This window comes from Montipora foliosa, chromosome 3, assembly GCF_036669935.1.
Source record: "Montipora foliosa isolate CH-2021 chromosome 3, ASM3666993v2, whole genome shotgun sequence".
In the NCBI taxonomy this organism is placed as follows: domain Eukaryota; kingdom Metazoa; phylum Cnidaria; class Anthozoa; order Scleractinia; family Acroporidae; genus Montipora; species Montipora foliosa.
The window spans coordinates 69,661,364-69,675,862 of record NC_090871.1 but is presented as its reverse complement, the minus strand read 5'-3'; the positions used below and the strand labels follow the sequence as shown (position 1 = coordinate 69,675,862).

The window sequence follows — 14,499 nt, the reverse complement described above, 5'->3', positions numbered from 1 at the left end:
CAAGTACATGTACTACAACAATAACGTTTGATTTTACCTAACACATTTGTATTTATTTCATTTTATCTATCTTTTTATTACTAATTTTTTTCTTCACTCAGTATATGGTGCTATTGTCGGCTGAGGCTGCTTTTTGAGAACTTTTTCTGAATATTTTGCAGTTATGCATCCTGAAAGAAAAACAAAGCCATAAGGGCAAATTACTCATATTGATTATCATGAATTCCACATGTACTCGCAAGTCATGTTGTGGAAGTGGAAATAAATGTGCGTCACCTAACCTTTAATTTGTAAATTGCTATGAACCTCAGACACGTAGCATTTACAGAGAATCGAAGGGATCCTTTGCCAATCATATAATTTGCAACAACCACTCTTTTGATGTAAACCTTATTACTAGTAAGTAATCTCGTTAAAGGTTCACCTATTTTTTACAGGATTAGAGCAAGTAAGCCGAATTATAATCCTTGCCTGTACATGTCAAATTATTTGGGACTTGAAGTTTGAAAAGTTCGAATTTCGGCTAACTCAATCTTTTCGAATTGAAACGTTTTGTTCCAGTATTACCATATCATTTTAAATGTGAATTCTTCATTGCCATGCAAATTAAACACACAAAGAATCTTAACCCCGAGAGATTTGAATTGGTTGAGTTAGCCGGTTTAGTCTATCGTCATTTTTGAGGACAATAAGTCATCAACTCAAACATTATCTGCTTATAATTAGCGCCTACCTTTGTACTTGGATTGCTGTATGCATTTCCTCGTTTTGAATCAGTATTTAAAGGGCAAAACAATCATGAATCATAAGATTTATGCTCGTTGATTCAAACTTAGATTAAAACCGCCGAACTGTAAGAGGAGCAATCGTTGGTGACTGCTGACCAAAAGGGAAATGGCTCACTAGTTTCCAGTCTTATCTCTCGCGTTTTATCCAAGATGGCGGAGGATTACAACCCTCCGATTCATCGGACTGTACTTTAAAGAAAAAGTGAGCACAAATCATGGCAGAATTAACCCTTAAAGGAATGTGAAAAGATTCTGATCGAGCCGATTCGTCACTAGAGTCTCTAGATGTGGCCCTGAATTCTGTATTTTAGCCCTGGTATTTTTTAAAAGGATTACGTGCTGACACGAATTCTTTGATATTTCGAGAGTATATTGTTTCATATTGCTTCTGGCCCGGCCTGCAGCTATTACGAGTTCATCAAACAAGGTAATCTGTTACTGATATTTCCGACAATCAATGGATTACATCAGAATAAACGTTTTCTTTTTAATTGATTCGTGTACAGCGTGATTATTTTTATGTTCAAAGTTTGGTTCCTTAACGATGCTTCAGGGTACATGTACGTAATACCTCATAGGATCTTAAGGGATTTTATACACTTCACTCCTAAAAAGGTCCTTATAAGATCCTTATCCTTGAAGGATCAAGATCACTCTAAAGATCCTTTTTAGATCCTTGAAAGATCCTATGAGGATCTTTCAAGGATCCTAACGGAGATCCCTTCAAGATCACTTTAAGGTTCCTTTTAAGATCCGTGAAGGATCCTCATAGGATCTTTCAAGGATCCTAATAAAGTTCCTTTCAAGATTACTATAAGGATCCTTTTAAGATCCTTGAAGGATCCTCATAGGATCTTTCAAGGATTGTAACAAAGATCCTTTCAAGATCACTTTAAGGATCCCTTTAAGATCCTTGAAGGATCCTCATAGGATCTTTAAGGATCCTGATAAAGATCTTTTCAAGATACCTCTGAAGATTCTTTTAGGATCCTTAAATGATCCTCATACAATCCTTGAGGATCTTTTGAGGATCCTTTTAAGGTTTCTTTCAAGATCACTATAAGGATCCTTCAAAGATCCTCAAAAGATCCTAGTATGATCTTTAAGGATCCTGTCAAAGATTTTATTAAGATCCTTTCAAGGATCCTTTTAAGATCCTTGTAAGATCCTCAGGCACTCTTTGAGGATCTTCAAGGATCCTTTTGAGGATCTTTCCAAAATTTTGTGTGTGGATCTTGGTAAGATCTTTGCAAGATCCTGATAATTTCCTCAAGGATCTTGATGAAGTATCCCAAGAGTCCTCAATGTTAAAAAATCTTTGAAGATCCTTTAAAGATCCTTCAAGGATCCTGTGAAGATCTTCATCTTTAAAGATCTTTGTCAGGTCTTTGAAGATCTTTGAAGATCTTCAAAGATCCTTTAAGGATTTTCACCAGGGTTATTCAAAGATCTAATAATAATGCATAATAACATATTTTACCAACTATACTAACCATACAAGCCTTAACTTACAGAAGTTAGAGCTACTTGACTTTTCCAGCTCTCTTGTAGCCTGCGTTAGGGGCACTCAGGAGATGTATTGAACTGGAAAAACTGTTCTGGTTTTCTCTGATTCTCCTGAACCAAAAATCAGCATATTTCTTATTCCATGTTTTTGCATCTATTATTTTGTTTCAAACTAGGAGCACTTCTCCAGTCTACATGTATTAACTGGAAAGAAGACTCACATTTCAAAGTTTTCTCTAATTTTTTCCCTGCCATTTCATGTTATGTATATTATCAGAAACCCATAAGGGTTGAAATGTGTAACGCGCGTTCACAGCTTCCGAATATTCAGTGCGAACTGATTGGTTGAATGTTTCAGTGCTAAGTACCATATTTGGAAACCCCTCACTCTTGTTGTTCCAAATATGGTACTTTGCAAATTGAATATTCAGAAGCTTGTTTTCCAGCACACAAGGGGCCGTTACACGTTTCAACCCTTATGGGTTTCTGATATTATTTAATTTTTTTGCCTAATAGAGAATTTGATTGTCGAGAAAGAGGTTTTGGATCTGTAAAGTTTTGCTGCTATTATTGTTGTTTCCAGGATAAGCGGTACACTTTGACAATGGAAGACCTGACACCAGCACTTAGTGAATATGGTATAACTGTCAGAAAGCCACCTTATTTTGTATGAGAACTTGCAAGAAATGTAAATAATAATTCTTTATAAAATGTAATATCTAGCTTTGTAAACAGACATCAATAAGACTTGATAATGAAATAAAGCAATATTATTAATTTCACTGTGTAATAATAATTATTGTGAGCATTTTTACAATGTTTTTAGATAGTTTGTTGAAAGAAATGTAGATATTTGAAGTGGGGCTATAGACAAAATAGAGAAACTATCCTCACAATAGCTCAGTTGCATAATGACGCTATTTGACTACGAGTACCAGAACCCTACAGGTTTTGCTTCTCTTATGCTAATTAGAGCTGTTGTCATTTTTACCCCATTGGGAATACAAAATTTAAGAAAATAAAACAAACTGATTTCTGGTAGTTGTAGTCGAAATAAATGATGCCATCGTGAAAGTTGCCTATTGCCTCTGCAGACACAGAAATGATCCTTGCATTATTTGTGCAATGCTTAAATTGTCCAAATACGGGTAAGATGCGAGTATCATTTCTCTATTCAGTTCAGATATTTTGTTATTTGCTAAAAAGTGCCAGCCCCATCTGACTCATCAATCCTCTAAATATCTTTACTGATCTTTGCATAGATTTTTTTGCATTATCACAACGACAGGTAATTTCTGGCCAATAAGCAGTGTTTCGTGAAAGGGGGAGGTGATCTTCGCACAGTTATCTGAGCAGTTGAAGCAGTAATTTTTATGGTCTCTTATTTAAGACACCTGAAAACCTGAGCTACAACATTGAAGGAGGGGAGGCGGGTGGAGAGGAGGGAGTGCAATTGGAGAATGTAATGTTAAGGTGATTTTTTTCTAAATGTGTTTTTCCCACTTCAGTGTCTCAACTACTTTTGTCGCTTATTGTAGCTTCTACAGGATTCATTACCCATAACTTTTGCAATGTGGTGTTAAATGCTCTACCAACTGAGCTCTGTGTATGAAGCCACTCACTGAGATGACCTGAGGCTTTCTAATACACTTCACCAGTCAGCTACGCCATCCCTTAGTGGCGCACCCCCTCCTTAGAAAAATCCGGGATCCGCCCCTGAGCAAGTACATGAAAAGAAACCTTTCTCTTCTTTTGACTGTCTTGTATTCATTTTCAGTCTGATATTTTTACTGCCTTTGCTGGGAATCACGGGAAAATACCTTGCACCTTTTCTTGGCAAGTTTAGCTTTCCTATCCAACCTGACGGCAACAGAATGTCTTCGAGTTAGACTGTGTTGGTGGAGTGTGTAAAGTGCAGGTTTAATAGGGTTGCATGTCATTGTTTTACCATAACTGAAACAACCCAAACCTTTGCAAAAATGCTAACCTTCAGCTTAAACATTATCTAAAGCATGCTTTTTAGGCCTAATTGTAGCATTAGTAAAGGTTTGGGTTGTTTCAGCTCTCATGGTGAAACAATGACCTGCAACCCTAACTTGCAACCTGCAGTTTACACCTTCCACTGTGTTGGTTGCTCTGATTTTTTAGTAAAATGGAACTTAAATAATTGTAAATGCAAATGCTAGTTGAACAATTGAGTGATAATTATGTGGCATAAACAAAAACTTGAACTAGCCGAGCATCAGGATTTCAAGGAATGGGAGAAGAAGGGACCCCTTCTTTCCCTCTCCCCCCGTCCCCCCCCCCCCCCCCCCCCCTTCAAGGGCCTGATGTTAATCAGTCGATTGATTATAATGGCGGACCCACTTGAGCCCAATCAGCTGCTTATAATAGTTTGCAAAACGTTCAGAGCTAAGCATGTAATGTTTTGAGCCACTGGCTGAAATTTGATGTGAACATTTGCCAGGACAGTGGTATCTCCAGATTTTAAAATTAATTGGCTAGAATACTAAAAGACAACTGACAATGTAAAAGTGGTGTTGTCAAAAGACAACTTAAAAAGGAGGCCCTCCCACGGGTTTTGGGGAACAAGGGAACGTGGCTAATTTTAAACTGGAGACATTGTAGGGGGACAAAGAGAAAATATCCTAAGGAATAAAGGAACATAAATCATTTCAGAGATAATAAAGCTGAGAACAAGGTTGCAAGTAATTTCGGGAACAACGGAAGCGGAAACAAGGGCCCTCCAAGGGGAGGGCCTAAAAAAAGCAAAACAGCATTACTTCCGGGCTATAAACGTCCCATGCTGGCCAAAAACAGCTCTTGGGTTGCACGTGACGTCATACGAAACAAAACGCAAAACTAAAGAGCCTTTTGAGTTTTAACCTTGATCAGCTACGAGAGGTTTTAAAAATATATCTGTTTGCCTGTTTTCAGCTCGGTACCGAGCTTCGTTTCGAAAATAGAGCAGTTTGAATTTCAGAGTTTTTCTCAGTGCGTGACATTTTGATGGCTTTCGAAAAACACATCGATTCCCCTCGTGTTTTTGTGGTATAAACAGCCAATATACTAGGAGAAGTGTCATACGAATGTTTGCTAGTTCATCATACAGCAGAAAGTGTTAAAGACAGCCAAACTAAATTCCAGATATTTCTGAATGTTTCCGGTGTCTCTGTATTATGCAAATTTCAGTGGTATATTTTGCCCAATAACTCAAGTACGGAATATCGCACAGCCCTGAGACTTGGACCCGTTGTTTATTTATTCCTCTTCTATAACATTTCCATTTCTTGACCCAATTTATTATACGGTGAGCGATTTATGTTTTCACTTGCGTGACGTGCAACCCAATATTTCTTCGTAGCGATTGGAAGTAACGCCGATTTACGATCGATTTCTGGTTGGCGAAGGACTGGTAAGCATTGGCTTGAGTCGTCCCAGTTTGCCGTTTCGAGAGAGAACTTTGTGTTTAAGTTGCAGTTTATTGTAGAGGCCTGTTTGAAGAGAGATTCTACAAATTGTATTGATGCATGGGAGAGTCAAAACCTGAAACATCTTCTGGGGACAAAGTCAGTTTGGCTCGTGCTAAACCCTGGACTTCTCTTTCGTATCTTCGACACCGAGAGATCCAAGGAATGGTCGGTGTTACGAGAAACGACTCTGTGATATCAAAATATTATAAACATTTATCGTTGCGAAAAATATGGGGCCCCGACGACAAAACAGACAGTTACGATCATGGAGCTATTTTTAACGTGGAGTTTTCACCGACAGGTGATTTCCTTGTGGCTGCCTGTGAAAGACACAGTTTACTTGTGTTTGATCCTCTTTGTCAAAAACAGGTCACATGTGTGCGAAAGGCACATCAAGATTGTGTCAACTGTGTTCGATTCTTGGACAGCCGAAGCTTTGTCACTTGTTCTGATGATACTACTGTAGCTCTCTGGGATTGCAGGAACCTTAAAAGTAAAGTTCTTAGTTTGGAAGGTCACACAAACTGGGTTAAAAGTATAGAATACCACAGACCCTCTGGGTTAATTGTGACGTCAGCTTTTGACGATACGGTTCGAACATGGGACATCAACAGATACGCCAATGATGGTACAGCTCATGGTAGGGTTGTTCTGCAATTCTCAAACTTAATCCGTATGAAAATATGTCCTGATGGTCAAAAAATGATCATTTCAGCCATTCCTGGTCACCTTCTTGTGATCCATAATCTAAATCTTGACTACTTGCAGTATGACATAGAAGGTGATGAATATCCCTTTTTTGGTGCAATGGATTCCTCCCTTGTTAGCTTTGCCAGTCATCGCTGGCCAAGTAAGGCAAGGAATGCCTTGGAAATTATTCAAGATTTTCCAGACGAGTGCTGCCCATGGTGCATTTCGTCTATAGAAGTCCACCCACATGGCTGGTGCACTGTTGCAAGATACACTTGCAGGAATTCAAGGAATGAATGGACTGTGCTCCATGATATTCAAGACATTTCTGAAATAACACCTGGTAAGTGGAGAGGAATAGCAATTATTATTTGAACCCATTGACCCTGGGAGTGAGATTTGATAGGTTTTACTCTGTCCAATGTTAGACAATCTTGCTCGTCAATGGCGGGCGCTTCAGGAGTCATTTTAACCCACTGATCCTTATTAGTGAAAGTTAATAGATTTATTTAACGCCAGATGATCGTACTTGTCAATGGGGCGTGGTTCAGGTAGCCTGCGTAGCTGGCGAGATGTTTTATCGCATCGCACGAGAGCGACTGCCTTCGAAGCGGCGACTAGTCCCCATGCCACTCACAGCCAAAACAAACGAAGCAACCATCGTACTCACTCAATATTCACGAGTGTTTAAATAATTCTGCAATAAAATATCCCCCCAGCTACGCAGACTATGGTCTAGGAGTCAGAGGGTTGTTTAAAAGTGCTCCTGTGAAGGCAGTTGACTTAATTTGATGAGACCATTGAGCATGCAAAGCTGGGGCCTGTTTCTCGAACATCCCAATAACTTTTCGGGCCCAAAAGGCCATTTACGAAACTGCCTTCTGCTTGTTTTCATAAGCTGGTCTTTTGGCATGTTTTCAAGATACAAAAAGCAAAATGATATTGAAGTTTGTTGACTTAAAAGATACAGATACAGAGGGCATTATGATGCCCAAAAAGGTTTGGAACTTTCGAGAAATGGGCCCCAGGCCTGAAGAGCAATTTATAAAACGGATAAGCTGGTCTTTTACCTCTCAAGCTCCTGCCATCATTAAATAAGAGTGGTGGGTGCAAGAAGTTGGAGATTTTTATGACAACAAAAAACTACAATAGCAAAAGGAAACTTTTTGTTTTACACCATGTGAATTCAGGTACTGTGGAATTTATCATGATTGTGATATTGTCTTGAAGAGAGACACTAAAAAAAAAAATTGTCAAACTTGATCAATCTGTACTTATACAGGGTTTTCAAATTTAGCCGGCGCCCGGCGCAAGTCACCGGCTACTTCAGGCATTTGCGTCGGGTACTTTTCGTATTCCAAATTTTACTAACTACACAATTCTGTTTCACCAAATCATAATCTGATTTTTTCGAGGAAATAAATGCATGCGGACTGATGAACAGTGCGGCTATTACATATACCTTTTGATCTTCGAAGCGAGAGCTTTTTTTAGCGGGAAAGTCTGCTCGTGTTCACGGACTCTCATTTGAACGTGCATGTATCGGCGCAGCAGCAGATTTGTTCTCACGTGAAAGTTGCAACATGAAGCGGAGGCAGCAAACGATGTTGTCTTTTCTGTCAAGTGCGGAGAAGTCTCGAAAAGAAATAGGTAACAATAATTTTAGGAATAAGAGTTAACAAATATTACGTGTTGTTGCAGTTCACTGTTCTGAAAGTGACGATAAAACAATATGCCGAGGCTGAAATGACCACAGTATCTGTAGCTGTAGCGGCATCCGCGTGTTGATTGAGAAGGCAGTCTTTCTCGTGAAATGTTACTCATTATGGTCTTGACTGCACCAAATGTATTTTCAAGAAAAGACTGAAAGAAGTCATAACAAAAAAAGCCTTCAACAGCGCAAGTGTTTTGAAATTCAGACAAAGGAAACTGCGAATTGCAGCGAATCGAAGTAGAAAGGAAACAAGACCGCTGACGTTGTTATGATAATACTTCATGTATGTAAAAGGAAGTATATCAACGGAAGCCGCTTTCTGGCAATATTTCGTTATTCCGTTGATTCATCTGCAGGCTGCTGTCATCACGATGAGATAGTGCTCCGGCTACTTTACAATTTCCTCCTGCTACTTTGTTTCAATTTGAAAACCCTGCTTATAATGTCTCAAGTCCTTGCTTTTTCAGAAGATGGATCTCCTAAGAATTGTTCACGGCAACTCTGGTTCCATGTGTGATTGTCCTGAAGGTTGCATTCAGTCTTCAGTGTAACTTAAAATATACGCTGGCTGAGAGCTGTGGAATGGGCCCGAATTACTGAGTCACTGTCCTGCCCACTTTCGCTTGTAAATAGTTCAATTCTTGAGAGGTGTTGTGTTCGATGCTACTTGTCAACCATGAAACTTTTCTTGCTCTCAAAGTAATAGCGAGTCCATGGTTGTGCTTGCAACCTCTTCGCTGGACAAGAACAATTTCCCCCTGGGACTCATGATTTTCAAAACATATCTTTACATTGTTGTGGTTGTTCCATTAAACCTTGATGGCGAAAGCTGGTTACGACTCACACCGTGGGAAAGGAATTTCATCAAAATGTTCAACTTAAGTGGGTGCCGGGCAGTCAATAATTTGTGTCCCTTCCATGTGAGATCAGTGGTTTTTGTAGTAGGACAACTGCAGGAAAGGAAGGTTGTAGGTTCAAGTCCGATGATTCAAGCCAATGGTTAAGATCTGTAAACAGTTAAGGAGGAAGTGTGACATTTGTAGTGACATCCATAAACTGTCAGACTTAAGTTTTCTTGCATTAGAATGCAGTTTCACGATAAGTGTTGGTTAATTTTGGGGTGCTTAAGAACCCACAATGTATGGAAAGGCAGAGAGATCAAAGAGATCGCAGTATTAAGGAAGGGCACACCAAAAAATAATAATTAATTAATTCTTGGTTAATGTTGTGTGACCCTGGCCATCATTGTGAAGCTAAAGTAAACAACAAACGACTACATACCTTACTAAAGGATGCCAAATACAGAATAACAACCTCTACCTCCAACTATACCTATTACTTATTATTATTATTGTTATTGTTGTTGTTATTATTATTATTATTATTATTTCTTCTATCACAGTCTTTGCTGGTGTTCTTTTGTGCATCAGCCGGGTGTAAACCATGCAGCTGAGGCATCAGTCACTCAAGTCAATCGTTCTGTTCAGACACTAAGCACCTTTCTTAGGATTATTATTATTATTGTTATTATTGTTATTATTAATATTATGATGTATGAATGTTTATCATGGCTGTATATACTGAATGACAGATAGTCATAGAACAGAAAGCTAAAATATACATAATTATTATAAATTATAACTATAATTATAATTATAATTATAATTATAATTATTATGTCAAACTCTCAGTGTTAAAATCGATGCTGTCATTTGTCTTTGATTTGTTCTCAGGTGAAGCGCCCAGCTGCTTTCCACGACGCCTCACACACAGCATACAAGAGCCAAATGTTGCAAAGGGCTACATCAAGGAACACTGCTTTAGCATGGATGGAAGAATCATTTGCTCTCCATTTGGCAATTCGGCCAGAATTCTCAGTTTTAATTCACAATGCGATGAATTGTCTTCTTGTATTCATGGCGTTCCCTCAGAACTTTACGATTTGAAAACACTTATCACTCATAAGCACGCTGTTGTTACGTGCAGATTCTCGCCGAAACATTTGCTTCTGTCGTTGGGTTGTTTGGGTGGGAGGGTCAGCTTTTTTCAGCCGAAATTGTGAACAGGAAAGTGCGGATTCACTTTTGGTTCAGTTTGGGCGGTTTTCAATTGACTGTCAAATAACGCTGAGTGATTGATTTAACGTATCACGCCCTCTTCTCAGCGTTAGAGACTAGGGACCTTGAAGGGGCATTGTCACGCTACGTACATTGTCACGCTACGTATTTGATCAAAAAGACGTCTTTGCATCAATGTGGACCAAAAAAAGCTGTAGTTTTGTTGCCAATGGCCGTTGAAGTGCACTGAAGCTTTTCTTTGTTGTTTGCAGCCAGGAATGGAGAGGATGGAAATGGATTGAAAGTTTAAAAAAATTGGCCATTTTTTTCAAGTTTTGAGTCGTTGTCCTCTGAAAGTCGCCAAAAGTTAAATACGAATAGCTCTTTGTGCCATATTATATTTCGTATCATCTCAGTGACTTGTCAGGAATGATATACGTGTGAGCTAGAATACTAATTTTAGATTTTTACCAATGTCGACCCCAGAGCTCTTCTCTTGACCGAGGGAGAGAAGAGCTCTGGGGAACCCTGAAACAAAGTGTCTTCTCATTGGTTTTCGTGAAGAACAATCAAAAGCGTCTCTAATTGGTGCATTCATGTTAGCACGAGGAGTGAGCAGGCGCCGTAAGGCTCAAATAGACAATTTTTAGCTGTAAGAACCTTACGGCGCATGTTCTCCTACACAGAGTTTCCCAGAGCTTTGGGTCGACCCGAGACTCTGGTGACGAGAATGGATTTTTACCCAACAGTAAATTTAGCATGACAGTGCCCCTTTAAGATCTACGACGGTGACGTCGACGAAAACGTGACCTCAAATTATAACTTAACAATATCGTAAGTCTTTAGCGATTATTTCATCTCGCTCACGGCGTACAATGTTGACGAACTTCCTCAAAGTAAATCAATCATGTGTACTAGCGGTTTCAAAGTAAGAATAGATAAACGATAAACGATAACTAACGGTAACGATATAACCGTAACGATAACGATAACTAATAAACGATTCGCATTTGAATGCACGCGTTGCCCTTAAAATCTCAAATTTGGTGATTTCACGTATGCAGAGTACCGCAAAAATATGAGCTAAAATGTGTGCTGCACGTGCAGCACGATTTTTTTTCCACTTTTAACCAATCGTTCACGTCGCACAATGTTAGCAAAGTGTCCTAAGAACAAATCGGGTGCGAGCGGTTTCTGAGTAAAAATAGAGATTGAAATATTCTCTGTTGCTTGCTCACTTTGTCGTTAAAACCTCAAGTTTGGCGATTCCGCGTTACGTCGCTGTTATGCAGATTACCGCCAAAGTATGAGTTAAAACGCGTGCTGCACGTGCAGCTTGAATATTTTTCTTCTTTTAACCAATGATATCGTCGTTTTCTGGCGTTATAGTTGTCGTGCCGCCCTCGTCGTTTCTTAAAAAGGGAACTTAAGCAACGACGGCAACGAGAACGTCATCTCAAAATATAAATTCACGTTATTGTGACAACTTCGTCACTTTTTCAACCTTTTTGATACAGTAGAACCCAGTCTTACGGTCACCTCATTATTGCGGCCACTTTTTTTTTGGCCCGGCAAAACGGCCCTACAACCCTCGTTAATTCGGTCACCCGTTAATACGGCCAACGGCCACAGTTTTAAATCCCAAACAATAGAATCCCCGTTAAGACAGTTCCAGTGTATAACAAGGGTGTGGTACTTCGTCAAAACTGACACTGGTCGCCGGAAAAGGCGGTTAATTTAGAAAATGAAAATTTATCCTCAAGTGCTTTTCCACGTTGTTGTTTTGCTGGCCACGGCAAAAAATGGACAGAAGTGAAAAACGCACGCGCAAAGCTATTGTTTTTTCCCACTAAATATTCAAATCACGCTTTCCACAAAGTCTGGCGATCTCCCATGCACCACAACTGTTTAGCTAGTCATGTGGATAGGTCAATATTTTGTTTCCAATAGCAAGTATATCAGTCTTGTAAAATTAGTCGAATTCCACGGCTTGATTCTCTTGGACTTAAGTTATCTTTGTCCTCGCTTCCTTAACTTTACCTCCCATATAAAAAGGGGAGGGATGCTCGTCGGAAATTTCAAATTAAATCCTTAAAGGAGACCGATCTGGGCGTGGCCCAGGCTTTTTTTTTTTACCCCAAAAGGAGACCTTATTAAAGCAGGGATATAGAAAAACTACAGTGACTTTTAATGATGGCAAAGACATTATCATCTAATACTTTCACCTACGTAAATAAATATAAAAGTGTAAATATACACTTTTATATTTCTTCGCGCGCAACCCTAAAGGAGACCTTCACGGCTATATATGATTGCGTTTTGCCCGGAACGTCCTTAGTGAGACCGAAATCCGAAATTTACATCCCTAAGCGAGACGACGAGCATCCCTCCCCTTTTTATATGGCCCTCCCCCCGGCTTTACTCTTAAATGTTTAGGCAGCACAAATCAGCGTACCTTCACTAGGTTAGAGAAAGGCGTTGAATTAGATGTTCACCGAAATCAAAGCTTTTGTTGACATCGGTGTCTCGCTAACTAAACAATTTAATGTTCATAGCGTTAAATTGAGTATCGCATTTCGTCTTCAATGAAGATGTTTTTCAATTTTAAATGCAGCATCCACGTGGCGAAATTGCTTATTTCCCGTTTCAAGATTGGAATTGGTGAGGTATAGAGTGAAGGCTCATGCGAGGCCATCTTTTCAATTAATCGCAGCTTCAATTCCATGCTTTGTCAGTCCCACCGTGAAAATGGCGAAACTAGCCTATTGAGGCATTTAGTGAGGTAATAATTGCATCGCATTATCTAATTTGTCTGGAATGGCCTTGCAGAATCTTTTGGTTCAACTAAGGGCGCGTTCGATTGACCCTATTCCGGAATAAGAATACGTGAAGTGATGATTTAAAACGGTAGGTCTGGCGTTTTGAAGCAACGAGGATGATAAAGATATGTTTAAAATAGCATTTTAGCAAGTGTTTGACAATTTTCATGTGAATCTCCATAAAAACGAAGGATTTCTAACTTCTATTCCATGTATTCCTATTCCGGAATGTGGTCAATCGAACGCACCCTAAATGAGGTTTCAGTATAATGTACCTTCGCAATAACAGATTTTTCGTGTCAGATTTGTTAATGCAGGAGACATTCGAGAGATTAAGCTTCGCGTTAACCGCAAACGGCAAACGCCAGACTAAAGTTTGCGTTTTGCCAAAAATAGAAGAAACGTGTTTGATATAAGCTCATTTCTTTCCTGTTAGCAGCAGGTATCAAGAAACTTCTCAAATGAAAGAGACAAGTTAGAATACGAGAAATTTCATGCTTTTATGACAAGCATTAGCTCACAGTTTCGCGTTTTCTGTTTAACGTTAACGCGATGCTTAATCTCTCTATTAACTTGGTGAAAAAAGGGGTACCGGTCATAAAAAAGCACCGTATCTTCTTACAAGGAAGTACGTTAAGCGCTAAGAGGATCATCATGATTCGATCATGATTAACGGCGATTTTTTAGAAGAACTCAGGTGTTTTTTTGTGTCAATATTGTGAAAATGGAATAAGGAAATTGTATTTGTTTTGAAGAAAAGATCCATACCGTATTTACTCGATTAAACGCCGCCCTCGAATAAACGCCGCACCCAATCAGAAGAGTGCGGCGTTTATTCGATAATTGTAAGGAAAAAAAACACACGTTTAATTTTCCGAACGTTGATCACAAGCCAGGCCATTTCTGCTCTATCTCAGCAAAAAAGTGAGACATTAGAACTTTTATTAAACATGTTTCTGTTTTATATTTACAAATGATCAACGACAATTGTCGTTAGTGCGCCGCCATCGAATAAATGCCCCATCGGACACGCTCAAACTTTAATAAACGCCTTGGCCCAGGTTGTTGGAAGCATGGTTAGCGCTAACCAGCGTTAAAATACCATGGGAACCTGTAGGGTTTGATACCTCTTAACCAACGGTTAGCGCTAACCAGGCTTCGAGCAACCGGCTCCAGGCGTTTAGTCGAGTAAATACGTTAATTGCTCACTCATGAAAGAACATCTTACGATGGATGGAGCCCGCATTTCTCATATTAAAATTTTTTTTTTTGAGTTCTCGTTTTTGTTGCTGCCGGGTAGATATAATAAATATTGTTTGTCGTCGACTATGTTACAAATGGACGTAATCTTAGCTTTAATTTAGGTATTGAGAAGCGGTGAACACTAAATGAAGTTGTGCACTTGTAGTTATACCCAGACTGCGAGTGTTGGTGAGGCATCGGTGTAACGTC

The 14,499-nt window shown here is 39.3% G+C and overlaps 2 protein-coding genes across 2 annotated transcripts in view; both read left to right on the top strand.

Annotated features, from left to right (window-relative positions):
• LOC137998114 (transcription initiation factor TFIID subunit 10-like) overlaps nt 1-3,076 on the top strand; it is a 7,303-nt gene extending 4,227 nt beyond the window's left edge. The window contains exon 4 of the mRNA XM_068844531.1: nt 2,878-3,076. Coding sequence (XP_068700632.1) covers nt 2,878-2,967 — 90 coding nt within the window. The 3' untranslated portion in view covers nt 2,968-3,076. The remainder of the gene's footprint in view (nt 1-2,877) is intronic.
• A 2,658-nt stretch (nt 3,077-5,734) lies between these two features.
• Nucleotides 5,735-11,241, top strand: LOC137996332 (DDB1- and CUL4-associated factor 10-like). The gene is made up of 2 exons (XM_068841733.1): nt 5,735-6,800; nt 9,905-11,241. Exons 1-2 carry the CDS (start codon nt 5,825-5,827, stop codon nt 10,231-10,233), a joined length of 1,305 nt encoding a protein of 434 aa, XP_068697834.1. The 5' UTR covers nt 5,735-5,824; the 3' UTR covers nt 10,234-11,241.
• Nucleotides 11,242-14,499: the final 3,258 nt, after the last annotated feature.

Coding starts and splice junctions, on each gene's coding strand:
- LOC137996332 (XM_068841733.1), top strand. CDS start 5,825: ATGGGAGAGTCAAAACCTGAAACATCTTCTGGGGACAAAGTCAGTTTG. Junction 6,801..9,904: donor CATTTCTGAAATAACACCTG/GTAAGTGGAGAG, acceptor ATTTGTTCTCAG/GTGAAGCGCCCAGCTGCTTT.